The 27,072-nt window shown below is 40.5% G+C and overlaps 1 protein-coding gene across 9 annotated transcripts in view; it reads left to right on the top strand.

Annotated features, from left to right (window-relative positions):
* CPED1 (cadherin like and PC-esterase domain containing 1) overlaps nt 1–27,072 on the top strand; it is a 327,103-nt gene that overhangs the window by 284,005 nt on the left and 16,026 nt on the right. Inside the window, exons 17-21 of one of the 9 annotated variants that reach the window (XM_024131668.2) lie at nt 3,316–3,452; nt 19,044–19,264; nt 19,513–19,614; nt 20,023–20,110; nt 23,972–24,118. In XM_024131668.2, the coding sequence (XP_023987436.1) occupies nt 3,316–3,452; nt 19,044–19,264; nt 19,513–19,614; nt 20,023–20,110; nt 23,972–24,118 (695 nt within the window). The other 8 variants (XR_003679745.2, XM_028489825.2, XM_055084865.1 and 5 more) reach the window with 8 other exon arrangements.

Raw genomic sequence — 27,072 nt, 5'->3', positions numbered from 1 at the left:
GGTGAAGTTGGGTGGGTACTTAGGTAAAATATATTCATCAATTTCTAGTATAAAGGCACTGTGGCCGAATCTCTACATATTTTTCTTAAAGAGAAGTAAATGTAATCATGAAAAGATTAATTTGTCCAAGGTAAACAGTGGTTCTCAACCTTGACTGCATATTGGAATCACTTGAAAAGCATTAAAAAAAATACTGATACCTGAGTTGCATATCCGGTGGTTCTGAGGTAATTGGTCTAGGGTACAACCTGGGCATATGAAGATTTTAAAAACCTTTCCAGGTGACTTTAATGTACTGAGTTGAGGTCCACAGAGCTACCTGGAAGGAGAGCCCAGGTGTGTGTGTCTCCAAAGCCCAGGCTCTTTGAGTACCACACTGATATTTTTCCTTAATTATGAATTACCTATTATTAAGCTTTTTACATGTATAAATTGTACCCTTCTCACCTGATTATAATTTTTGAGGTTTCACATTATAATCAACAACATGGACTCTGGAGCTGACTCTTCAGCTCCAGTCCTGGGTCTACCACCTCCTAGCTGGAATATATTGGACAAGTAACTTAACCTTTCTGAGTCCCAGTTAAGTCATTAGCACAATGGGGGTGATAATAGGGTGGCTCTGAGTTTAAATAAGTTAATATATTAAAGTGCTCAGAACATCCCTGACATCTGAGAGGTGCTATAACACTGTTAACTATTTCCTTCTTAGTTATTACCTTATTTTAACAACAAGAGTGCCTAATACCTAGCAGGGTACATACTTCAACACTGTATTGAATGAAGATCCTCCTACATGGAGAGTGATATATGTATGTAGAGAAATGGAAGGTCATTCACCAGACCTGAAATTGTGGAGATAGTATATTTAATGAGTAGATATTGAATAAGGCAGTTTTCTGGAATTCACATTAAGTTTAAAAATCAAAGCAAAGAAAAAATTGTATGGTAAGAGGAATAAACAAGTCCACGTTACTTTTGGACTGTCCAGTAGCTCAGCTCTCTGCGCCTGTTGGCACAGTCCTCCACTAAAGCAATTCTGCTGTGTGTATTCTTCTCTTCCTTGGAAGTCATACTCTTCTCGTCTCCTTTCCTTTCTATTTCCTTCTGTTTCTCCCAGTTTCTCTCTCTTAATATACCCATGCTTTTTATTTTTTAATTGGGGTATAGTTGCTTTACAATGGTGTGTTAGTTTCTGCTGTACAACGAAGTGAATCAGCTATACGTATACATATATCCCCATATCCCCTCCCTCTTGCGTCTCCCTCCCACCCTCCCTATCCCACCCCTCTAGGTGGTCACATAGCACCGAGCTGATCTCCCTGTGCTTTACAGCAGGTTCCCACTAGCTATCTATTTTACACATGATGGTGTATTTATGTCCATCCCAATCTCCCAGTTCACCCCACCCCCCTTCCCCCCACCATGTCCACAGGTCCGTTCTCTAAGAAGTCTGCATCGCTACTTCTGCCCTGCAAATAGGTTCATCTGTACCATTTTTCTAGATTCCACATATATGTGTTAATATATGATATTTGTTTTTCTCTTTCTGACTTACTTCACTAGGTATGACGGACTCTAGGTCCATCCATGTCTCTATGAATGACCCAATTTCATTCCTTTTTATGGCTGTTCTGTGATCAACGAGTAAGAGCTATAAACTAGATCTCTCTCCGTATTTTATTATTTGTAACTATTTCCACACACACAAACCCTCACATACACAATTCTGACATCCCCGAGTCATGAAATGTAAAATGAAGCCTATTCATCCCCTGAAAGTAGAAATTCTTCCTGCTAAAATTAGTGTCACACCAGATACTTTTGTTAGCAGAACCATAAATCAAAGCCAGAGTGGATAAACTTGTTAAAAACTTTCCTTTCTAACTCAAAAACTATCTGGCAATATTTAGGTCCTCAATATATTTTTTTAAACAAAGGTTTTTCTTTCTTTATTTATTTGGATGCGTTGGGTCTTTGTTGCTGCGTGTGGCGAGCAGGGGCTACTCTTCGTTGCGGTGGCTTCTCTTGTTGCGGAGCACGGGTTCTAGGCGCTCAGGCTTCAGTAGTTGTGGCACGTGGGCTCAGTAGTTGTGGCTTGTGAGCTCTAGAGCGCAGGCTCAGTAGCTGTGGCGCACAGGCTTAGTTGCTCCGCGGCATGTGGGATCTTCCCGGACCAGGGCTCGAACCCGTGTCCCCTGTGTTGGCAGGCGGATTCTTAACCACTGTGCCACCAGGGAAGTCCCATAGCTCCTCAATATTTTGAAGAGAAACATGAAGCAGTAACATAAACAAGACCTTTGGGGCAGAGCAGATGATTGTTGAAGACATCAAGGTATTCTCCACAAAGGGCACAAATAACTGCTCCTTGTTTAACATGCTGGTTCACACTCACTTCCTGAAAAGATGAACAAGGAAAAAACAAAAAAATCAAAAGTCATTTCATGATATTTTTCTAATAAATTATTAACGTGTCCACTCACACTAAAAGCTGCAGTGTTTTGAATGCCTGTTACTTCGTCAATAAAATAAGAAAGATCTTAAATGCAGCTTTTTGAGACTATTCATTTATCTTATAAACATTTACTAAAGCTTGTGCCCTACTTTGTGCCTGAAATCAGCTGCTAGCAAAGGTGAATACGATGTGGTAACTGTGCTGGGTCCTTTAACTACATTATCCCATTAAATCCTCATAGCAGTCATGTGAGGAGAGCAGTACACACCTCATCTAACAGAGGAAAAAATTAAGGTGACAGAGCTAGAAGGAGGTGAAGAGATTCACAGCAAAAAGGCCACCGATCAAATTAAGGAGCAATCGCTATTCTTCAAAACAGTAAATTATCAGAATATTAAAGTAATTGTCTTCTCGTAGCTTGAATCTCTGGAGAGCAGAGAATGTAACTATTATTGGATTGGTGACCTAAGCTTGTGTTAGGCTAGGAAATAGGTGTGGCCAACTACCTCAGTATCAGTGGCTCCCTATATACTTTGGTCCTGTTAAGTGCCTCGTGTACTGTTTGAAAATAAATAATAATCGAGTAGTACCCAATCACTTTAATTTTTTTTTAAGTATGTGTTTTTACGGAACAAAATTCATACTTGACTTCAGCATGAACTGTGTTATTTCAAAACATTACTACTTGAGATTCTGTTTGGTTGGCAGGAGGCCATGCACTGCTCCACTGGGTTTATGTAAGAGTGGTCTCCTCACTGTGATTTCTGTAATGGTGTGCCATCGCTGAATTCTAGACTTACTTGCAAACTATAATTTCACCCGTAGAAACCGAACCAAAGAAGTTTTGCTGTCTCTTCCAGGCCAGTGGATCGTGCCTTGCCTTAGCTGTTCAGACAACAGGACCTGTGACTGGAGAGAAATCACTTGGCAGCCTCACAACTGTCACTATGGTGTCCTAACTAAGCCTCAACTCCAGCAGTGCCTGGGAGGAAGGAAGGTAGGCTCTGGATCAGTGGGGGAGACCTTTCATTTACACCACCCACAGCACCAAAACTGTACCTACTAGACCAGTTCCTGCTCCCTCACTCTGCAGAGGACAGCTAACTGAATGCAGTTTGGCTTTCTGAATGAATGCATTATCATAGAAGAGCCTTAACAATTTTTGCTCACAATGCTCAGTTATTTCCAAATAAGTCTACTTGACAGATTGAGGCTCTTAAAATCATGTCCTGTGCTGACCCAGTTCCATGCTGGTTTTCTCAGCCCACATGGATAAGAGCTGGCCATGTCAACTGACGGTTGGCGATTCAGAGCATCTGGCCTTGTCAACTGCAGCTCTCGCAAGGCACTGCAGTTAAAACAGCCATCTGTGGCTCGCACAGGCGGTGGAATGTTCCTGCATGTAAGACTTCTGCTCCAGCTTACCCCGTGCATAGCATGGTTTTTACACACTAACCTTCCTGATCTTCTCTCACGTTCCCGGGCAGGTCTCGCATGGACCTCGCTAGGCTGCTTTTCCTTTAGTGCGGCTTCTAAGCTGATCTCTTGGACATGCAGTGTCTCCTTGCTAGGCGTGCTCTGACTAGGTAGATTCTGGCAGAGCTTTCGGACGTGCGAACTGGGCATATAGACTGAGATGCTTGGTTAACACGAAGTAAGTAATCCTTCTGCAGACTTTCAAAGTACATTTTATTAGATGGACATTTCCTTACAAACTGCAAGCTCTCAAGCACGGGCAAGACTGATTTCAAAAACTGATTTTTTAAAGAAGCTCTCTGATTCATAAAGTACAGTGGAGTAAATATATGTCAGTTTTTCAGATTAGGCCTATGTTCAGATTTTCTACCAGCAAATGGTTTAAAGAAGAATGACAGGTGGGAGAAGCAAGGCAGGGGAATGGACCTCTTCTTCATGGAGATTCTAATATAAATGCCCCAAAGTTCGTGACTGAGAGGATGTCTAAAGATAAAGCAGCAGTATTAGTTAGTTTCAAAAAAGGGAAGGGAAGAAAAGAAATGTCAGAAACTTCTGTTGCTGTATTATTAAGTGAGCATTGATTCTGTGCAAAGAACCGTGCTACTGACTTTTTCACACCTTAAATCCTATCAGACTGTGAGCTTTAGGAGGGCAGCCAATGTGTTTGATTCACTACCATAATCTCCTTGCTTGGCACAGTGTTTGTAACATAATAGTCACTTAATAAATATTTGTTGAGTAAATGAATAAGCTAAAATTTTATCTATTCCTATTCACAAGTCTGTAAGGTAGATATTTTTATATCCATTTTCTACTTAAGAATATTAAAGTTCAGAGAGATTGACTAATTCACCTGTGATCACCCATGTATGTAAGTGGCCACTACTCAGGCAGTTTGAACCACCAATTTGGACAACCCAACCTCCATATCCTAGAAATGTAGGACTGGAAACGATGAAAATAGTCATTGTCATAAGTCAGACTTCTCCAAACTCTTTCAGAATCTCGTTCTGACCTCAGGAAGATTCCAAGATGTCACCGTCTGTTAAGCTGAAAGTCAGCAGATGTTAAAGTTCATCACTAAAGTCCATGGCTTTGGACAGGACACATTGTTTCTCAGGCTCATTTTCTTCATCTGTAAAATAAGAATAAGTCTATATGATCTAATCCCATGCTGTAGATTAATCAACTTTGTAGAAAGCTAAATGCCTTCCCTGTCAGTCTTAAAATACCATAGCCTGAGTGACTTAAACAGATATTTATTTCTCAACAGTTCTGGAGGCTGAGAAGTCCAAGATCAGGGTGCCAGCACAGTTGGGTTCTGGTGAGAGGCTGCTTCCTGGCTTCTGTTGGCTGCCTTTTTTGCTGTGTCCTCATAAGGTAGAGAGACAGAGACAGAGAGACCTCCAATGTCTTCCTCTTCTTATAAAGACACTAATCCCATTATGGGACCAACACCCTCATGACCTCATCTAGACCTGATTACCTTCTAAGGCTCCACCTCCTAATACCATCACATGCTGAGTGGGTGTGGAGGGGGGAAATTAGGGTTTCAACATGTGAATTTCGGGAGGACACAAACACAGAAGTCCACAATACTGTCTTTGTTCATTTCAGTTATTAGCAACTCTACAAAGTAATGGTAAGAAAAAGGGAAGATCTCTTCTTCCTCTGCATTAGAGAGAGATGATCTTACAAAGTCTGAAAATAAAGGCCTGTGTTCAGATCAGGCGATCCCCGCAGAGACCAGCCAGGTGGCTGCTAGGCAGTGAGGGCTTGTCTTAGTGATTCTTTGGGTCCAGAAGCGTCCTTCAGACTTGCAAGCTCAGAAACTCAAATTTGCCAGCATACTGGCAGTGGTCCTACAGAGTCTGCTGTGTTTACCAGGATGCCAATTTACTTTATACCCAGCAGGGAAGCATTGTACATTTTTAGCAGGGCAGCGGCACAACCAGAATTAGAAAAACCATCCTGCAATCGTACGGAGACTGCCTACGGCAGGAAGAAATGGGCATGGTGCTGGGGGGCAGAGACTGTTTAATGGGAAAATTCTATCACGCCACATTGAGGAAGCCACGAAAGTCAAGAATACGTATAGAATAATCTCATCAGTGCAAAACCTAATGCAGACATGCTTACACACATGGAATATTTCTGGTAGTAACAAGCCCTTAAGAATGATTACATAAGTGGGACTTCCCCGGTGGCACAGTGGTTAAGAATCTGCCTGCCAGTGCAGGGGACACGGCTTCAATCCCTGGTCCGGGAAGATCCCACATGCCGCGGAGCCACTAAGCCCATGCGCCACAACTGCTGAGCCTACGCTCCAGAACCCATGAACCACAACTACTGAGCCCACGTGCCTACAGCCCGTGCTCCACAACAAGAGAAGCCACCACAGTGAGAAGCCCGTGCACCGCGATGAAGAGTAGCCCTCGCTCGCCACAACTAGAGAAAGCCAGAGCGCAGAAATGAAGACCCAACACAGCCAAAATTAATTAATTAATTTTTTTTAAAAAAGAGTGATTACGTAAGTGGAGGGGAGTAGGGGAGGAGTGGGATGGTGACAGGATTGGCCATATATTCTGCCAGGCCCAGGGCAAAACGGAAGTGCAGGACCCTGTGTTCAATAATTATTAAGAATTTTGAGAAGGCAAAAGCAGGGCAATAAACCAAGCACAGGATCCTTTTACACACAGACCCTGTGTGAATGCCAAGGTCGTATGGCCATGAAGCCAATTCAGGTAGTAAATTATGGTTGGCAAAGTGTGAAGAAGTCTTTTTAAATACAGGTTTCCCCCCGCTATCCAGAAGTAGAGCGCTTCTATGAAGCCTTTCGTAAATCGAAAGGGAGGAAAGTGAAGAGTATCCCCGATTTTCGGAAAGTTCAATTGACAACACTTCGCTTTTCTGAAAGACCTATGTTAGTACCTATTTTTGCTAACCAAAAGAAATCCGAAGAGGATTTTCACTTTTAGGAAAAATGCCTGTCTTAATGTAAGTCTTTCAGAAAAACGAAGTGGCATAAATTGAACTTTCGGAAAGCAGGGGATACATGTATGTGTATTACCTTTATGTTTACAATGTGTGAGCACCTTGTAAATCCAAAAATCTATATTTTGAAAAGTTGTATAAATCAGAACTTGGGCAGAGGCCGTGGAAATGCAAAGAAGGGAAAAACTGAGAAAGATATTTTATATTCCGAATCACAGGACTTGGTAATGTGCAGACAGGTTTATACCCTCATGTACCACACAGCACAGAGATAATTTTGTAAACATTCACGATTACAACTATGAAATCGCACTTATTTTAAGAAAGCTTCACTTATGAATAGGAGTTGGTTAGCAGAAGGTTTTCCCTATACATCTATTTCTCATTCTCCTGGAGAAAAATATAAACATACAAAGTGATCGTGAAACTCTTATATTTCATTACTGAGGCAAGGGAGTTCTCATCCTACCCAGAACTTTTTATAGTTACCATTCTATTTCAAAGACAAATACATGTTAAAGCATATCAGTTACAAAAATTGAGAAACAAGTAACACAAATATTTTGTTTTATAAACACCTGACTCTTTTGGGGGCTGAGGTGCAAGTAGGGGACTCTTTTTGCCATGCCAAACATTCAAGAAAAGAGGCATATTATTTGGGTGATATCATCCAGAAATTCACTTCACCAATGCAAAAGGACAGCAGCTTCAGACTGGCACTCAGGAATGAAGTGACTCTTTTCTTCATTGAAGGCATCAGAGTAACTCTGCTGCCCCACATCAGAAACCTTGCAAGCTCAGTTATCCCCAACATGTTCTCACATAGTGGAATCCAGCTGACCACTTAATACAATTAAGCCCAGAACACTTTTTCAACTTGTGGGATGTCACCTTGTTATTCATTCATCTAGTTTTGTTGAGCTAAGAATCTGTTCTACGTGTGCACACCACGATCCTCCAAGGTGCCAAATTTCTAGTGGAAGAAGACAAATGAGAGAAGTGATCGTTACAATATAGCGTGATCATTGCAAAGGTTGGGAGAAGCCCAGAGGCTGGTGCCTGACCTGGACTGGGAAGGTCTGGAAAAGTTGCCAAAAGAGAAAGTGCCTGAGCAGAGTGGTGTTGGTAGTTATAGGCAATCTACCAATCACATGACTTTGAAATAGTTTAATTGAATGAGAAAAAAATAAAGATCTTCATTTTTTCTGAAAAGAACCTATGGTGAGAGTTGTATCACTCAAGCTTAGTGCCTTCTTTGAATTTTCTCTTACTGGAGGGGACAGAGAATGGAGAGAACAGACAATGGGCAGGAACCAAGCAGGCAAGGAGTGCACTGGAGGTGATTCTGAGTTACACGTTTTCTGTGTGGTCCAGTTTATGCCTCTTGGATTGTGTAAAAGTGGGACATACCTAGACATGCAATTTCTAATTGCATGTCTTACTCATCTGAAAACTTTCCGTTAATATGGAAAACTCAGACTTTTTACCGTGAAAAGCCAAAAATGTCACTGTTACTGTGTACGGTAGTGCAAATATGTTGTGCTACAAAAGAAACAGAAGTTTATTTTAAATCGTAATCAAGGCAACCTTTAAGGGAATACATTAAATTGAGTTATCTTTCTCAAAAGAATCAAATTAAAAGGCAACAGAATTTGATTGGGCCCGTGAGAAGTATTGGAAAGTTAGGCCTTCAAACAGTGTTCTGCTTTCTTTAGAATCTCCAGTAGTCATTTCTCTCAGTTGAATTTCCTTATGTTGTTATTATGACCTTTTACATCTTTTTACCACTGCTTTCTAGTGATGAATGGAAGGCTATACTTGGAAATGGAGGCCCACCGGTGGGGAAGAAACAAAACACAGATCAGTTGGGATTTAAAAAGGCGTTCAATTTTCCTGTAACTTTGACCAGGAATGTCACTGCACTCAATGGTGTGTAAGCAGGACCGAACTTTTTATACCTCAGTCATTTGCCTTTACTTCAGTGAACAGGAGGCTGATCTCTGCAGAAAGATGGCACAGGGTTTCTCCTCAGAGCATTTGTATCACTTTCTATGGCATACTTGTTCGTGTCTGGAGGGCAGGTAAATACGAGACCCCTTTTACTCTAAATCTATCCAAATATGAGTTATTTCATTTGTAAGCTGTTGTAGATATGTATAGGTTTTGTGATGTGCCATCATGTTGAATCAGAGCAAAATTCATTGAAAAAGAACAAACTATGTGTTCAGTTATACTCTTGACAAATGTCTCTAAATAGATACACACCTCTTACTTAATAAACTTTGGTTGGAACATTTAGAAAAATTTATCAGAGCATAACTTTGTAATCACAGTGCAAAATACATAGGAAATAGTTTAGAAGTAGGGTAATGAAATTTACAACTGAAAGAACTTAGGAGGCTGACCAAAAGTGAATGAAACGAGCTTTATTTTGTTTGTCAGAAACATAGTTCAACTGACAAACTCAGTATTTTATTACTCAGTAATAAAATATCTGAGAGAAGAGTGCAATTACGAAAGGAAAATATAAAAAGGCAATATTTACTGAAAGTATTTAAACTCAGCTGTTAAAACAGGAAATGTAACTTGCATTTTTAAGCTGTTTGCAAGTTAAGTACTGTCTTGGACTTAAAGGTGTTTACATATTTGAAGTACGCCCAATTTATAATAATATGTTCTGACTAATACGTGAATTCCATTATGGTTACACAATTCATTGTTGCTTGTCAGTTTCAATAAAAAAGGGTGAACAGAAGAAAAGGAGTGTCCCTGACTCTCACCAGGAAAGGATGGCTTACACATAATGCCCACAATCCAGAGAGAAGGGCAAAATAGATACATACTTTTGTTCCAAGCAGTTAGAAGATCTATGTCTAGGTGATATTGTTCAGTTGTTTGTTTTTCTTTTCTGCCAAATTTCATGAGTTTTAGAGTGACTTGCCTACATGTCAGTTTTCCTCTGTTCTTGACTCCAAAGAGCAATTTGTTTGGTCCTCTATAGCCAGTTTAATCAAATGCATCATTGAAAAAACATTCATTGCAATCGTATTACATTTCACAGAGAGACGCTTTGATGAGCTAGATTTTCATCATGCCCTAAATATCATTAGCCATCTGATCAGTCTCAGCTTCATATTAGAGCTGAATCACCCTATACCTCACTTAGAATGGGAAGTTATTTTATGAGAACAGTGGTGCTCAATCATGGGGCTCATTGGAATCACTGTGGAGCTTTCTAAACGTATGGGCTATGCTTGGCCCTGGACTAGATGTAATGAATAGGACTCCTCCTCACCTCACTTTCATTTCCTTTATTTACCAAGGTGAGAGCTCTCCAGTAAGCAGGCATTGCCTAGATTAATGGACAAGAAGCTCCTGTGTAACTTCCCCTCTTGGAAGCTTCCAGTGCGTTCCTGTTAGCTGGCTGAGACCTGTGTTGGCATCTCCATGCACTTTGTTGTTCTGAAGAAATATCCCCATCTCTGTGAATATTGAAGATAGAACCTATGCAAGAGGAAAGAAAGGAAGATAGAAAATTATTTTAAATCAAGGGTTTTTTTTTTCCCTTTCTATTGATTCTACATATACCCAGTTCTTTCCTAGCTTCAACAGATCAGAAGAATCTGAGAAGCTAACAAACTACCTTCATATTGACTCAACACAGATAGCCCCCATTGATTCTCTTCATTTCTTTATAACTTGCTTTGCTAACTATGTCCTTGTTACTTTTGGTGACTTTGGAGACAGGAGGTAATGGTGTAAAATATTTACATGTTAAGTATCGTCATCATTAGTTTCCTTTATTCATGATGAAATAAAGTGGGATGAAAATTGTTCTATCGTATATTTCAATCAGAAGTTCCCAAAGTTTTTGTTGTATTTTCACTAATAAATGATATTTCTTGCTCTTATTTGTCCCAAGGAATCAATATCTCTAAGAACAGAAGTGCTCTTATGCATTATGTAGATTATAAATTTAGGCTTTCATATGCTTCACACTTTTACTAATTCACAGGTGGAAAATCTGAATTTAGGTGTTTTTTTTCCCCAGAAAGACTGGGGAAATTCTCCTAGCATGTAGGAGAATGTGGTAAAGACTAGGGAAGTGTTCATCAAACTCATTTCTTCTTCTTTCTGGCACAAAGCTTGACTACATTTCTCAGTCTCCCTTGAAATCAGGTCCATGACCATATGACTGAGTTCCAACCAATGGGATGTGAGCAGCAGTGATTTGCCCAGCTCCCAGGGTGGGCCCATAGGAGACCTGGCAGCTCTTTACTCCTTCCCCCAGTTGGACATCAATGCCCAGTGAGGTCTCGGAATCCGTATTTGAGGAAGGCACGGTCTAACCATCCTGGGACCCTGAATGACCTCCCTGCCCCAGCCCGTCCCCGTACCCCTGCCTGGAACCACCTGGACTGTTTTCCCGAAGGAGAAGTAAACATCAATTGTGTTTAGGCCATTATACATTTTGGGGCTCTGTTTGTTAACAGCACTTAGCCTGTGTCACCTAATACAGGGACTATATAATGTTGAGAAATTAGAAATGAAAACAAAGACAATTTCATGGTTTTTAAGAAGACTATTTTAAAGTAAGCCCAAGCTTTAATAGAGCCTAAGAACAGGATGTGCTTTTAGGTCCTATGGTCCATGATGGTGTGAAAAATAGTAGAAAAAACACCAGACCCTATATACTTTTCAGTGACACCTTGCATGCCAAGTTTTGGGAATAGAACAGATGCAGAACTCTTCTAAACACATCTTTGTCTCCCGCTGATGAGCTGAGATCCAGCCTCTAATGACACATCGAGACACAGATGTTTCTGCTCCTCTCCAGAGCCCACCTTGATGGAGGCAGCCTCCCTTCACACCACAGGACCAAAAGAGAGATGCTACATAGGAAAAAGCCATTCAATCTTTAGAATAAAGCTGCTACGGGAATTCAAAATATGATTAGAGTTATTCCTGTGATAGGTTTATTGAACCAATGTTTAATCTTGATTCTCTTAGGCCATTGTTCTACAGTCATCAAGACAGTATTGTACTGGCACAAAAACAGAAATATAGATCAATGGTACAGGATAGAAAGGCCAGAAATAAACCCACGCATACATGGTCACCTAATTTATAACAAAGGAGGCAAGGACATACAATGGAGAAAAGACAGCCTCTTTAATAAGTGGTGCCAGGAAAACTGAACAGCTACATGTAAAAGAATGAAATTAGAACACTTGCTAACACCATACACAAAAATAAACTCAAAATGCATTAAAGACCTAAATGTAAGACAGGACATTATAAAGTTCTTAGAGGAAAACAGGATAAACACGCTTTGACATAAACCACCGCAAGATCTTTTTTGACCCACCTCCTAGGGTAATGAAAATAAAAACAAAAATGAGCAAATAAGACCTAATTAAACTTAAAAGCTTTTGCACAGCAAAGGAAACCGTAAACAAGACGAAAAGACAACCCTCAGAATGGGAGAAAATATCTGCAAACAAAGCAACTGACAAAGGATTAATCTCCAAAATATACAAACAACTAATGGAGCTCAATATCAAAAAAAAAAACAACCCAATTAAAAAATGGGTGGAACATCTAAATAGACATGTCACCAAAGAAAGCATACAGATGGCCAAGAGGCACATGAAAAGATGCTCACTATCACTAATTATTAGAGAAATGCAAATCAAAACCACAATGAGGTATCACCTCACACCAGTCAGAATGGCCATCATCAAAAAATCTACAAGCAATAAATGCTGGAGAGGGTGTAGAGAAAAGGGAACCCTTTTGCACTGTTGGTGGGAATGTAAATTGACACAGCCACTATGGAGAACAGTATGGAGGTTCCTTAAAAAACTAAAAATAGAACTACCATATGACCCAGCAATCCCACTACTGGGCATATACCCTGAGAAAATACCCTGAGAAAACCATAATTCAAAAGGACACATGTACCCCAATGGTCATTGTAACACTATTTACAATAGCCAGGAAGTGGAAACAGCCTAAATGTCCAACGACAGATGAATGGATAAAGAAGATGTGGTACATATATACAACGGAATATTACTCAGCCATAAAGAGAAACGAAATTGGGTCATTTGTAGGGATGTGGATGGACCTAGAGACTGTCATACAGAGTGAAGTAAGCCAGAAAGAGAAAAACAAATATTGTATATTAACACATATATGTGGAATCTAGAAAAATGGTGCAGATGAACCTATTTGCAGGGCAGGAATAGAGACATAGATGTAGAGAATGGACCTGTGGACACAGGGTTGGGGTGGTTGGGGGGGTGGGACGAACTGGGAGATGAAGATTGACATATGTACACTACCATGCGTAAAATAGATAGCTAGTGGGAAGCAGCCGCATAGCACAGGAAGCTCAGCTCGGTGCTCTGTGACGACCTAGATGTGTGGGATGGAAGGGTGGTTGGGGGGAGGTCCAAGAGGGAGGGGATATAGGTATACATATAGCTGATTCACTTCATTGTACAGCAGAAACTAAAACAACATTGTAAAGCAATTATAGTCCAATAAAAAAAAAAACCCACTGGAATTTCAAAATTTTAAAAAAGTAGAAATAAAGTTTATTTAAGCTGATTATTTTTACGTGAATTCTCAAAATGCTTTTAAACAAATGGATTTACTGTTATCGTTGCCACTGTTGCTGCTTTTGTTTTTTTAATTAATCTAAAAAGCCAATATCTGTTCATTTAGAAAATACAAATGAGCGAAAAGAATAAACTGTCATAATATCATCACTTCAAAATAACCCAGGTCAGGCTTCCCTGGTGGTGCAGTGGTTAAGAATCTGACTGCCAATGGAGGGAACACGGGTTCGAGCCCTGGTCCGGGAAGATCCCACATGCCGCAGAGCAACTAAGCCCGTGTGCCACAGCTACTGAGCCTGCGCTCTAGAGCTCGCGAGGCACTACTACTGAGCCCACGTGCCGCAACTACTGAAACCCACGCGCCTAGAGCCCATGCTCCTCAACAAGAGAAGCCACTGCAATGAGAAGCCCGCACACCACAATGAAGAGTAGTCCCCACTCGCCGCAACTAGAGAAAGCCCGCCCGCAGCAACGAAGACCCAACGCAGCCAAAAATAAATAAATTAAATAATAAATTTTTTAAAAAATCAGGGTTTTTTTCTATGCATCCATATGCTTTACTTTTACAAAAATGCAACAATTATTTATATTCTGATTGTAATCATCTTTTCATAAACGTTAACTAAAATGTTCCCATCACAATATATCCATATTACAATATCATTGTTAAAAGATTGAAAGAATTCAAGTGTACGATTATACCTTAATATAATCAATCTGATAGACATTTATGTTGCTTCCAGTTTATTTTGCTTTTAAATGTATTTTCATGGGCATCCATGACATTTCCTAGAAGTAGAAAACTGCTGATTTATATACACAGCATCAAAGTTTCCAATCATCCATTTAACAAATGAGGACTGACTTTTACACCAGGCAGTATTCTGGACACTTGGAATTCAACAGTTTAAAAAAAAGAAAGAAAGAAAGAAAAAATCTCTCCCTTGTGGTTCTTACATAGTAGTATTTGAGAGGGTTCATTTCCCTGAACTCATGATATCGTTGGATCTTTAAAAATCTTTGTTAGGGGAAGAAATAGTTATTTTAATGTTTTACTGCTAATATTGATTATTATTATTATTATTTTTTTTTTTTTTGCGGTACGCGGGCCTCTCACTTTTGTGTCCTCTCCCGTTGCGGTTGCTTCCAGTTTATTTTGCTTTTAAATGTATTTTCATGGGCATCCATGACATTTCCTAGAAGTAGAAAACTGCTGATTTATATACACAGCATCAAAGTTTCCAATCATCCATTTAACAAATGAGGACTGACTTTTACACCAGGCAGTATTCTGGACACTTGGAATTCAACAGTTTAAAAAAAAGAAAGAAAGAAAGAAAAAATCTCTCCCTTGTGGTTCTTACATAGTAGTATTTGAGAGGGTTCATTTCCCTGAACTCATGATATCGTTGGATCTTTAAAAATCTTTGTTAGGGGAAGAAATAGTTATTTTAATGTTTTACTGCTAATATTGATTATTATTATTATTATTATTTTTTTTTTGCGGTACTCGGGCCTCTCACTTTTGTGTCCTCTCCCGTTGCGGAGCACAGGCTCCGGACGCGCAGGCTCAGCGGCCATGGCTCACGGGCCCAGCCGCTCCGCGGCATGTGGGATCTTCCCGGACCGGGGCACGAACCCGTGTCCCCTGCATCGGCAGGCGGACTCTCAACCACTGCGCCACCAGGGAAGCCCTTGATTATTTTTATAATTGCTTACTGGTTACTTGGTTGCTTTTTCTTTGATTGCATCTGCCAACCAACACCTGTGCATGCTCGTATAGGGCAATAATCTTCACAGGAAAGAAGAATTATTTACAAAATGTGTGGCTAGTTATAAATATTTGTTATGGTAATTTAGACCTTTTAAAGTAGAAGTTGACTTTGAAAATGAATAATCTGCAAATTTCCTTTTAAAAATTCACCAAGTCAAATGATCTAAAAGATGTAAAGACTGAATATGAATCATGTGGCTGTAGAGAACCACTTTTATTCTGGGTATTATTTTTTAATTGTGTGCACTTAAAAAAGCTGATATCTTGAAGTTAGACATCTTTTAGTTAGGAATACCAATTAACCTCTTCCAAAAACTGCTTCACCTACAGAACCAGCAATTTAAAATTCACAATGCATTTTCACTTTAGTTATAATTGATCATTTCTGTCTTTCATGAATAGAAAGGCACTGGGCTAAAATAATTCTCTAGGGCATAGTCTTCCCAGAGCTGTGTCTACTAGACTCGAAAAATGCTATCTAGATATTTGCAGTTTAGAAGAACTTGTTTTGCAGATGGTGGTGGTGACGCTTCCTTCTCCCATCCCTGTAGCTCTTGTTAGTCACTGATCAGCAGTGGCGACAGACGTGAGGAACCTTTCAGAGATCCTTGGTTTGCTCAGGGTGGCGATCCCTCTTCCGACTCTTGATTCAGAGTCTCAGTTTCACCAGCAACCCTACTAGCCCAGCTGAGAGTCTGTAACAGGGTGGATAGGACAGGACAGAGGCTGCTGTGATTTAGACGCTTCCTATTTTTACTGACATTTTCTCTGAAATAGCTAACAGATTTTAAAGTGCCTAGCAGTGCACTGCAGGACACACTAGAAGCATTCCAAAACACTTCTTGCTTTCCTGTGCTTTAATGCTGGCTCCCATTTGTTGTGTGCTGTGTGCCAGGAATAAGATAAGTATTTTAAAGCTCTTTAAAGTCCTTTACAGTGGGGCTATTATTTTCCCCAATATACACATGAGGAAAGGAACCCATGAAGAGGTCACATAATTTGTCTAAGATCATCTGGTTAATAAATAACAGTACCTAAGAATTCTGAAACACAACTTCTTTGCCCCTGTCATGCACTGGTGGGCTGCATCTTCATACAACCCCACAGAAAAAAGTGGAAATCTAGAAATTTTGTTTTCTCTCAGTAACATGCAGCTCGTTGGATTTTCTTCAACCTCTGTAGTTCTCTCTGTAGCCCACAATACAGACACCCAGTGATCTTACTGGCTGCCCAGAGAGACACTAGGAGGGATTGCATCTTGATACTGAAATGAAAAGACCCCATAGGAAAAATCTGTAGTGGAAATTTAGCTTAACAACTGGATTTCCAAGGTCCTTTACTGGTATTAAAAGCTGAATTGTGTTTCTACCCAACCAAATTCATATGTTGAAGTCCTAATTCCCAGTCCTAATAACCTCAGAATGTGGCTGCTTTGGAGATAGAACCTTTAAAGAGATGATTAAATTAAAACAAGGCCATTAGGGTGGGCCCTAATGCAATATGACAGGTGTCCTTATAAGTAGAGGAGATTAAGACACAGACATACACAGAAGAAAGACCATATGTAGACACAGAGAAGATGGCCATCTACAAGTCAAGCAGAGATGCCCTCAGAAGAAACCAACCATGCAAATACGTTGATCTTGGACTTCTAGACAAGAATCATGAGAAAATAAATTTCTGTTGTTTAAGCTATCCAGTCTGTGGTACTTTGTTATGGCAGCCCTAGCAAACTATTACAAATGGAGCTGGATAATTACTAGTCTCTGAAATGAAGAGCTTTCCTGATTATACAAAGTTTCCCTTTTAAAAAATCAGAAATCTGGGCCAGAAAAACAAACAGAAATAATTATAGGTCAAATCCAGTAGGAAGAATTTCAAGTGATTTCACAAAGTATTTTTCTCATACTGGGATTTTATTGCCCCAAATGGAACTTGACCGAGAGACTCAGTGACTGGGGCCTTGACATCTTACATCATACAGTTGATTTGGCGATGCTTATGGTAACAGTGTTTGATGGGAAGCAAATTCTGAAGGAGAATGCCTTCTGGGTTTCTTCACACAGCTACTTGAATACACTTACTGTGGAAAAAATAAACCTTTGCAGAGTCTCACTATGGATGGACGAATGCACTAGTGCCTGAGAAGTGATGCAGTGACTGCTCTTAGAATCAAAAGTGAATACGTACATGACTAATGCAAAGGGAAATCTCAGCAGAAAGAGAAAAAAACTGAAGTACAAATTAAACCTTCTCCGAAGACATTAAAAGGAATTGTCTCTAACAAAAGTCCCTTTGACATTCAGTTCACTAAATATTTTTTAAATGCATGCATAGAACTATGGGGGAAATTAGAATTTAGAAATTAACCTTGACTCTGACCTCAAATACTTCTTGATATGATATGAGAAAAAAGATACAGAGACAAATAGCCATAATTTCATGTAGTCTTTGATAAAATCAGTAATGGAAATAAAAATTATAATGAAATCACGGAGGACAGAGAAGGTCACTTTCGCTGGGGCATTGGACAAGACCGGCTGAGAGAGCCCTTTATGGCGAGTCTGGAGATTTGTAGCATTTACAGAGGTGGGGTGGCAGAGGGAGGGGCTTTCTAGGCAGACGGATTAGCACAAGGAAAAACAGATGTTGTTGAGTGCAAATCACGTTCAGTGAAAAAGTAGGAATCTGACCTCCTTACTTTAGGAGAAGTGTTGAGAGGATGGGGCCATCGACCCTGCACTTGGAGATAAAGGACTTGGATTTGAGTCCTGTGTTCCCCATTTACTAGATTTATAACCTCAGTCTCCCTGAGCCTCAAATCCCTCATCTGTGAAACAGAGAATGATTCACACCTCACGATTATGAAGATTAAAAGTGAGTACCCTATGTGAAATCGCCACTTAGCAAAAGCCGATATGCAATAAAAATTCAGCAAATGTTAACTGAACCTCAGGAGTTAAGATTTGACTCTGTAGTACGTGGGGAGCCTATAAGGTTTTTGAGTGTGAAGATGCGACATTTGGAAATTTATCCCAGTATTACTGTGTGGAGAATGAATTAGAGGGCAGCCATTGTGCAAAAAGACCCATTAAGCGTGTGTTAACAACAGCACACCTCTGAGGCATTCGGAGCCTGAAGCAGGGCTCTGCTGGGGGGAATGGGAAGGAGGTGATGGGTGAGAGCCTTCCAGGGCAAATGGCACCCTGGGATTTGCACCCTGGAATACAGACTGCTTTTCAGAAAATTAAATTCTAGTCCTGTGGCTCTTTTCTCAAGTGGTAGCTTGACCTCTATCGAGCTAGCTAACCTCTGTGGATTCCCAGATTTCTCATCTATGAAATAAAAAGATCGGAAAATCTCTAAGTATTCTTACAGCACTAGAATACTTCATGCCTATTTGAATCAATGAAACTTGTTAAGCTGATTCGATGAGAAAGTTAAGAGCATAAGAGAGGTAGAGAAATTAAAGACAGCATAAAGAAAGCAAAAAGCTTTAAACATGAGTTAGTAGGTCAGTAGATGATGTCATTACTAGGAATATGGAAAAGGAAAATGAACAGGTTTGGGGGAGAATATGATTAATGTCATTTCTAACCATTTAAAGGGCTGTCCTTCAATTAGATTTGTGGCTTTGTTGTCATCAAATTGTGTATTTTGTATTGGCTTCTATATCATATAAGTGTCAGATTTGAAAGCAAAATTTTTTAACTTATAGATTCTTTTCATTGGAGATTCAACCAACCGAGGGATAATGTACTATCTGATCGAAAGATTGAATGAAACCTTTCAAGAATGGCAGAAAGTGCATGGCACTAAATTCTATCACAACGTCAATGGTGGGAAGACCTTGGTCAGTTATTCCTACTATCCACAGTTCTGGATCAGCCCTTCGTTGAGACCAACATTTGAAAAAGCCCTTGAACATCTCTTGCAAAGGTACAGGGGAACTATTTTGAATGAAACAGTACCACAATGGATTGATGTTTTACTAGCTGTCCTAATTGTTTGCTGTGTATCAAATGCACTGAAAAGTTTAAATACCAAGTAATATGGCTGAAAACGAGTTCGAAATGACAGGGAGGCCCTGTGATCAGGATGCCAGATATGGTTCAATGAAATGTGAGGCAATGCTGTTAAAATGTTTACCATCTGTTTCAAGGCAACATGTGTTGTTTTTCTTTCAGATCACATCCCCTGGAGAATACCAGCCAGACTGTATTAGTCGTTGGTGGTGTTCAGTGGCTTAATTCCAATCACCTGCAAATTATTCACAAGGTTTTAAAGAGGTACATTTCTGCAATAATAATTGCCATTAGTGTTCGAAGTAAAAAAAAAAAGTTACTCCATGTAACAGAATTTTATCAAGATTTTATATAAAGGGCAACTTATAATTTAGAATCCAGTACTTGAAGTCTAGTTTAAAATGTTTCAAAATACTTTTATATCCAATCACAAGATGGCTCTTCAGCATCCAAGTTTACGTTTACTACAGATCAAAACATGCCCACTGACACATAAAACTCTATCCACAAAAAAGAAAACAACACTAATATATATTAAATCTATAAAATGAGAATTTAGTCCTGTATGCCAATTATCACATTCTAAAGGAATTCCACTCTGCTTGCTTATGTAAACACGGACATCTAGAAATGTAATCAAAGTTCATGCCTTGAGTTCTGATTATTTCACAGGGAAAATTTACTCAATATCCTTGTGATCATCAAAACTTTGGGAATTGGATTTCATCTGCCGGTGGATGGAGTACACTTCTTAACGCAGGTAAGCCCATTTTCAGCAGGCTATGTGAACTTCAAGGTTCCTATAAGGATCCTTGCTGGTGTCTGAAAAAGGACCCAAAAGGCACTACATAATATTAAGCAACCTTCATAAAATTCAAAGGAGATGATATACTTAAGGATTATGATTATAAATCAGATATAATTATTCCTGGATATAAGGGGACTACAGCCCATAAGTATGTCATAAATAATGCTTTGAGTTCATAAAAGAAGAAAGGGGGTACCAGAGTTTGAAAAGATAAAGAGCTGAGGGGTAGATGAGATGGATCATGCCTTAAGTATCTCCTTACCTCAGTAATGTTTCACACACCGTTAAAGGCTCATGCTGAAACACGTGTAAAATTGTCTGTATCAATGAGTATTTAGTAAAAGGGTGTCTTTTTAAGATGATTTCTGACTGATTGCTTTAAAAAATCAGTAGAATTTTTAAAGTAGTATCATTCATTTTTGTCTCTGGTTGGATATTCATAAATGAAAGGAGTTAGAGGCCTCTGACCAGTTCTTATAGAAGACAGTAAATAGTCTCAACACTAAATAGAAGTCTCAGAAAAGAAAGGAAAGACAACATCTGTAGATAAGAGAACCAGCTGCTTTTGCTCAGCAAGAAGAGTTCACAGGCAGCCGGGTTTGTGTGCAATTGCTCAGGGGAGCTCGGTGGGGTGGGGGGGGGCCACTGGGAACTGGGGAGATAGGAGGCTGTCCATTTAATGTGTAAACCGAGTGAGATTTATTTTTGTGTCAATTACGAGTGCTCCTAGCTTTCTCCAACAGGGATTACAGGACCCTCCTCTCCTTTCTCAAAACTTTGCCTGCCTGGCCGCCAGATCTGTGATGCAAAAGCAGGAGAACTGGTAGAAAGTGGCCCAAATAAAACCTCCAAATTCAGCCTCTTGGAGTCAGGAGGGGTTAAGGTCATTTAAAGTTAGTTGAGACATTTAGCATCTGGGGTAGCTGAAGGGTTTGAGATGGTCAGGGATTAGAAGAGGGGTCTTTTGATAATTGTCTCTGTGTGTTATGAGTTGAATCTCCTTTAATGTTATTTGAAAGCTGCAGGTCAAATTTGTAATTCCTTCTTGAGTACTCTGGTAGCTCCGCTTTGCTACCTTGATTGTGGCTTCTCACAGGAACTGGAGTACTTGTGATGCCTACTTAGATTTAGAATGAACTCATCTCTGCCAACAGTTCTTCGGCACTTACCTTGTGCCAGACACTGTTAACCATTGTGCTTGCCACCAGGGCTTCCATTGTGCTCATCAGTCTTTGCAAACTGGGTGAAAACAAAAGGAGGGAAGAGGAGGGGGAATGATAGAACAAAAGAGAAAAGGACGAGAGGAGGTGGAGACAGAAAAGAACTCTGAAATTGTCATCAAACACTGGCGTTCATCATCCTCATCGTGGCCACTCAAGATGTGGCCTCCGCCTTCCTCGGTAGACTTAGTCCTTGCTTCCACGCATATGCACACGTGTACACACACACATGCGTGCGCACACACACACACACACACACACACTCCACACCGAGTGTTTCAGCTCCTCAAGCATGCCGTGCTCTCAGTCACCTCCAGGTCTTGGAAGTCACAGTTCCATCTTCCTAAAGAACACTCTCCCACTACCCCCTCACCTGCGTAACTTCTGGTCACCCTTCAAGTGTTAGTTTAAGTGCAGTTTTCTCTGGGAAGATTTAATTGACACCCTGGACTCAGTTGGCTTTTCCTGCTTTGAGCTCCTTTAACATTGTCTGGTGTCCTCATCCAGGTCCCTCAACAGACACCAGCTTTGGTTGTGTGTCTCCCCTGCTAGACTAATCTCTGTGGGAGCAGGCATGGGGGAGGGAAGTCTGCATGGCTCACTCTGGAACCCCAAATGCAAAACACAGTGCTCAGCACATAGGAGACTCTCAGAAAACCTCTCATGCATGAATGAGTGAGTGATGTTTTGTAGGATTTGGAATCTCCCAGATGGTCCCTTCAGGACTGAGACATTCCTCCGGGCTGCTGCAAGTGTGACCTGAGTGCCAGCAGGAATTGCCTTTTGGGCAGAGCCTCAACCAAGACTCAGCCCCCTTTCCTTAATTTGGGCCATCTCAGAAGGGCCACCCCGGCTCTAGAACTCCCGGTGGGATCAGCAAAAGCCTCTGTTGCAACGAACTTCTCTCTCTATCCAGCGTGTAGGCCCTCACTCCCCTGGAGGAGTTGATCCCAAGGGCGCTTTCCTGGTGGCCTCCTGCATGCAAATTTCTGACTCAGACTCTATTTCCCAGAGAACTGAACTTTCTCTGTAAGACACTTACTGTAAAGTTTCTTCTACCTTTTATAATTGGACACATTAAAGTTGAGAGGCTACTCTAACCAAAACACGAAAAGGCCTACAAATGGTATTCAGCACCTTGAGCATTATTTTTCAGGAGATGGCAGAGACCAAATTCCCATCTGTCTCTTTTCCTCCAGGTTTTTCCTTTATGAGCCTTTTCTATTCACTGCATTTATTTGGGGGGCGGGGGGGAACACTCTTCTTTGAATGTCACATAAAAATAGTTATGCAAGCACAGTGGAGAAGACAGAAAATTAGATGTCTTTGTACTGCTTCTTTTACCTTGCAGGTGGATTAATAAATGCAAGTAATTATTTGCTGTTTTACCTGGAAAATGAAAAACAAATGTTTGTGTGTTCTTTAGAAAAGACAAGGGGAGTTCAATTCCCTCCCTGTGTTAGTTTGGGTTCTCAAAGAGACAGACACCATGACAGGGTTAGCCAAATAAAGGGATTTATTAGAAAGAATGTTTGAGAAGAATAAAAAGGAGGGAGCAGGAGTAGGCGAGAACACTTTCAGACCACACCACCCAATGCATATCACTCAGTGTTGCACGAAATAGTTTTTGAATGTCTACTCTGTACTGGAAGCCGTGTTTGACTGTAATGTGTCTGATATAAAGGGAGTAGAGAAGGATGGATGAGGTAGGAAGAGTCTCAGACTATGGGTCAGTCTGAGAAGGTCTTGGCCAATCCAATGTGGCATCCTGGGGCCGGAGTAGTTAGTGGAGGAGTCCCTCCTCTCAACAGTGGACCTGAACCGGAGCTCCATCATTGCCTCAGACACAGCTGGGGAGGGAGGGAGGAATATGATTTAGAGAAGTGGCAGCCAGATCCCTCACTCAATTCTGGGGCTCCCCAAAGCACACTCCCCCTCTCTGTTTCCCCACCCTGTTTGCCAACCAGCAAGCCTTACTCTGCTCAGGAACCCCTCTTGAAGTCTCCCTGTCCACCTGTCTCCCTGCGCCTGCAGAGCTATTCCCTTTTCTCTCCCAGCCCAGAGCCTGGTATATTTACCTCCAATAAAGGACTTAGTAAATATTTACGTATCAGTGTCTCCTATTTGAATGCAATGTCTTAAGAGCAGGTACCATGGTTTATTTATCCTTGTATTCCTGTCCCCCAGCACAGAGCTAAAAGCAAAACATCCTAATTAATACTCAAATGCCTAAAAGAATAAGAATTCAAATAGATGGAGCTAGAATTTGTGATTTTTCAAGTCTTGGTTTTTAAATTGAGAATCTTAGCTACTTCAGTGGATCTCTGTGGGCAATAAACCTAACTGCTTTTCATAGAAGAAAAAGTTCCAAACTGTGTGTCACTATAGATATTGATATATTGCTATTTTATATTTACATCAGTGTTTATATAAGGGGAACATGAAAATTAGAACACATCTTAAAGAAATTAATTCTTTATCTTACAATAAGATCAATCTTTAAAAAAGATGACATTTACATGATTTTACCTGAATTATTAAATCATATAAGTCTTCTTAATCGAAATTCTCATTGTTCTCTTTTCCAATACAGAGTGAAGTTCAGAATTTATGGAAAGAAAATTTGATTATTCTGGAAGCTGCAAAAAAATATGGCTATGAAGTGGTTGACACATTCGCTATAACAATGGGGCGATACAAGGAGTTTTTGCAGGGGACGTGCGGATGTCATTTTCATGAGGTATTTATGCTGGCTCTCTGATTTTTGTAGCTTTTGAATTTTTAAAATTTCTCATTATATCTTTAATTGCATTGTCAGTCTTATTTTGCATTAAAGAAACCATGTCCGGAGGAGACTAAACAGTGTGTTCATCATCACTCAGCCAAAGCATGTAGCAGTCCCAACTCGGGGTTCTACAAAATGAAGTGTGTTAGAATAATTACTGTTTATGTAGGCACCTGAAAACCAGAATCACTGGTCAACACAAGCAGGAAGATGGGAAACTGGAGAGCACTTGTCTTTTCTAATAGACTCCAAGCCTTCTCATCAGAAATTGTATCCAGAGAAGGTGGCAAATGTCTTAGTGGAGCTTGAAAATCAAGGCTAAATTGATGAATGAGCTTCCTCCACTGGTTTATCCAATGCATTAACCAGAGGGCCTGTGGTGTTTGTTTGTTTTCCTTTGTTTGGTTTGGGGTTTTTTTTGTTTGTTTTTTGTTTTTGGCTGCACCGCGTGGCTTATGGGATCTTAGCTCCCAGACCAGGGATCGAACCTGGCCCCGGCCAAATTCTAACCACTGGACCACCAGGGAATTCCTGAAGGGCCTGTGTTTTGAATAGTTTTTCCTTCCTAGTGGTGGAAATGATTTTATTTGTAGCCAGTAATTAAATAGTCTTAGCTGAGAAGGTGATAGCAGAAAATATTTTTTTACCTTCCCCCCACCCCATCCTTTCAAACTCTGTGGATTATTTCCTCCCTACACTTGCATAAAATCTTGGTAAGTCCCAATATTTTAAAGACACTTTCAGATAATAATAGGACTCCAATCACTTTCAGGCACAAGAAGACTCTCACTTCAGTACTAAAATTGCCCAGTCCTGGGTTATAACCACATGAAGTTATTTCCTTCCCCCAGCTCAGGCCTGCCTCAGTCTCAAAAGCCCAAAGTAAGAGAGAGGGTGCAAGAGGCTCCTTTCCTTTTTCCCCATCGTGCTTTGCTACTCTTCTCCCATCCCCTTCTTCATTGGGTCAGGTTAGGGAGATGTTAAGGGCAACAAAAGTCTGACCTGAGTGGCATAAGCATAACCCATCAATGTGTTTTCTGGGCATAATATGCTGATTCTTTCTTTTGAAGGTGCTCTTGTGGACTTCCTTGAAGACACTCCCACTGAGCCCTCTGATAATAGCTTCTTTGACAGAGGCAATGTCTCCCTTACAGCTGCATTCCTTCCTTGCCCCCTTGGCTTCCAACTGTCCATCCCTCTGTTGGGGGTCACATTGCTTCTCCAGGCTTCCTCTTGGAAAATATTCAGCATAGCACCAGGCTCGCTATACTTAGTTGCCCACATTTGGTCCACAAGAAACACCCATGCATCCTTGCTCTGCTGTTGCTAGAAATACAGCGAGCTCCCAGTGCAGCCCTGTCTCTTTTTTCTCTCTTTCTCTCTCTAGCTCTCACTCTCACTCTTGCCCTCTCACTCTCTCTGCCACCTTAAAGCTGATCTGTAGCCATGGTGTCTCATACAAGTTCTAATGCTTCCAATCCCCAAAGGACACATGTCCGCCTCTCAAAGTTGGTCTCTTGAAGTCCTGTCTCACTTGGCTTAAAGCAAGGATGAAGCAACTGCCCAAAATGGAGGAAAACCGTAAAGTATTGGGGAAATGTCCTTCACAGAAATTCTTTCTCTTCCTTATTCTCCTTTTCCCAACACCTAATCAGACAAGGGTTTGCTAAGCTGGATTTTGTCCACACTTTTGCATACATTGCCCGTACATTGCTTTAGACTATGAGGTTACTTGGCTACTGTTGTTGGCTTTAGATCTCAGGAGCTTCAGCTGAAACTGCGATGGAGATTGTCTCGTTTGGCCATCCTGTCAGATACTGATCCAGTTGTTCTTTCTGGTGTGGCCCCCTTTGTAAACCAGAGTGCAGTCATGAGCGGGTTGACTAGTGAGGCGACAACTAAAGGTTTCTTCTGATCCTGTTTTTCAGCCCTAAGATGACTATCAGAATCCATCTTGATCCTCAGATTTTTATGAATATCCAAAAGTTATTGACACTGCATTGGTTCTTCTGTATGTTCTGCTAATGAATTCATGTTATATTTTTGTGTGGCAATGGAACTACATCTCAGAGAAGCGAGAGCCTCCACCAACAGCTGAGAGCATGGCATTTTAGCAACTTGAAGCTTGGCCATGCTGTTGCAGATAAGATTTTTAAGCTGTAGGATACTGTGTGTCTACTTACTTCTTCCATAAGAAAATATCCTTCCAATGCCTTTCCTATTTGCAAAAGGTCAAGGCTTAGAAATACAAGAGCAGGTAGCTTGGAAGAGGAAGAAACTGAACTTGCAGCTGAGCCAACCTAGTATCACCATTAACCATTTTGGCTGTAAAAACAAGCCAAAGGTTGCCAAATCCACAGAAAATGGGGGCTTTGAAAGACAACATACATATGACAACATACAGAGGTTTTTTGCCTCTTTTAGAAAAGGTTTACTTATTTTTTTTCACGTAATGTGTCTGCAGTTAGTATTTTGGGGGAGGGTACCTGTTTTTCTTTTTTCAGCTTTAGTGCTCTGGAAGTCTAAAAAAGAGAAGTCCTCTACTGATTTCCCACATGGCTCCAATTAAAAACAAAATACGTGGGAATTCCCTGGCCATTCAGTGGTTAGGACTCCACGCTCTCACTGCTGAGCGCCTGGGTTCGATCCCTGGTCGGGGAACTAAACTCCCACAAGCCACACAGTGCGGCTAAAACAAAATAAAAAATAAAAACAGAAGATGCCCTTCCCACATGATAGTCACAGGATCAACCAGTTGACAGTAAGAGTCATGGAATTTGAGAACTACAGTAAAGACTCTTTGAACCATCAGAACTAGAATATTGGCTTATAATTATTACTAATAAAAACCATCCTTAATTTTCATAATCATGATTTAAGCATGTCAGGTAAAATTACTTCGCTTATTT

Source organism: Physeter macrocephalus, chromosome 5 (genome assembly GCF_002837175.3).
Source record: "Physeter macrocephalus isolate SW-GA chromosome 5, ASM283717v5, whole genome shotgun sequence".
NCBI lineage: Eukaryota > Metazoa > Chordata > Mammalia > Artiodactyla > Physeteridae > Physeter > Physeter macrocephalus.
Note: the sequence above shows the minus strand (reverse complement) of the source record. Positions and strands in the feature narration are given on the sequence as shown.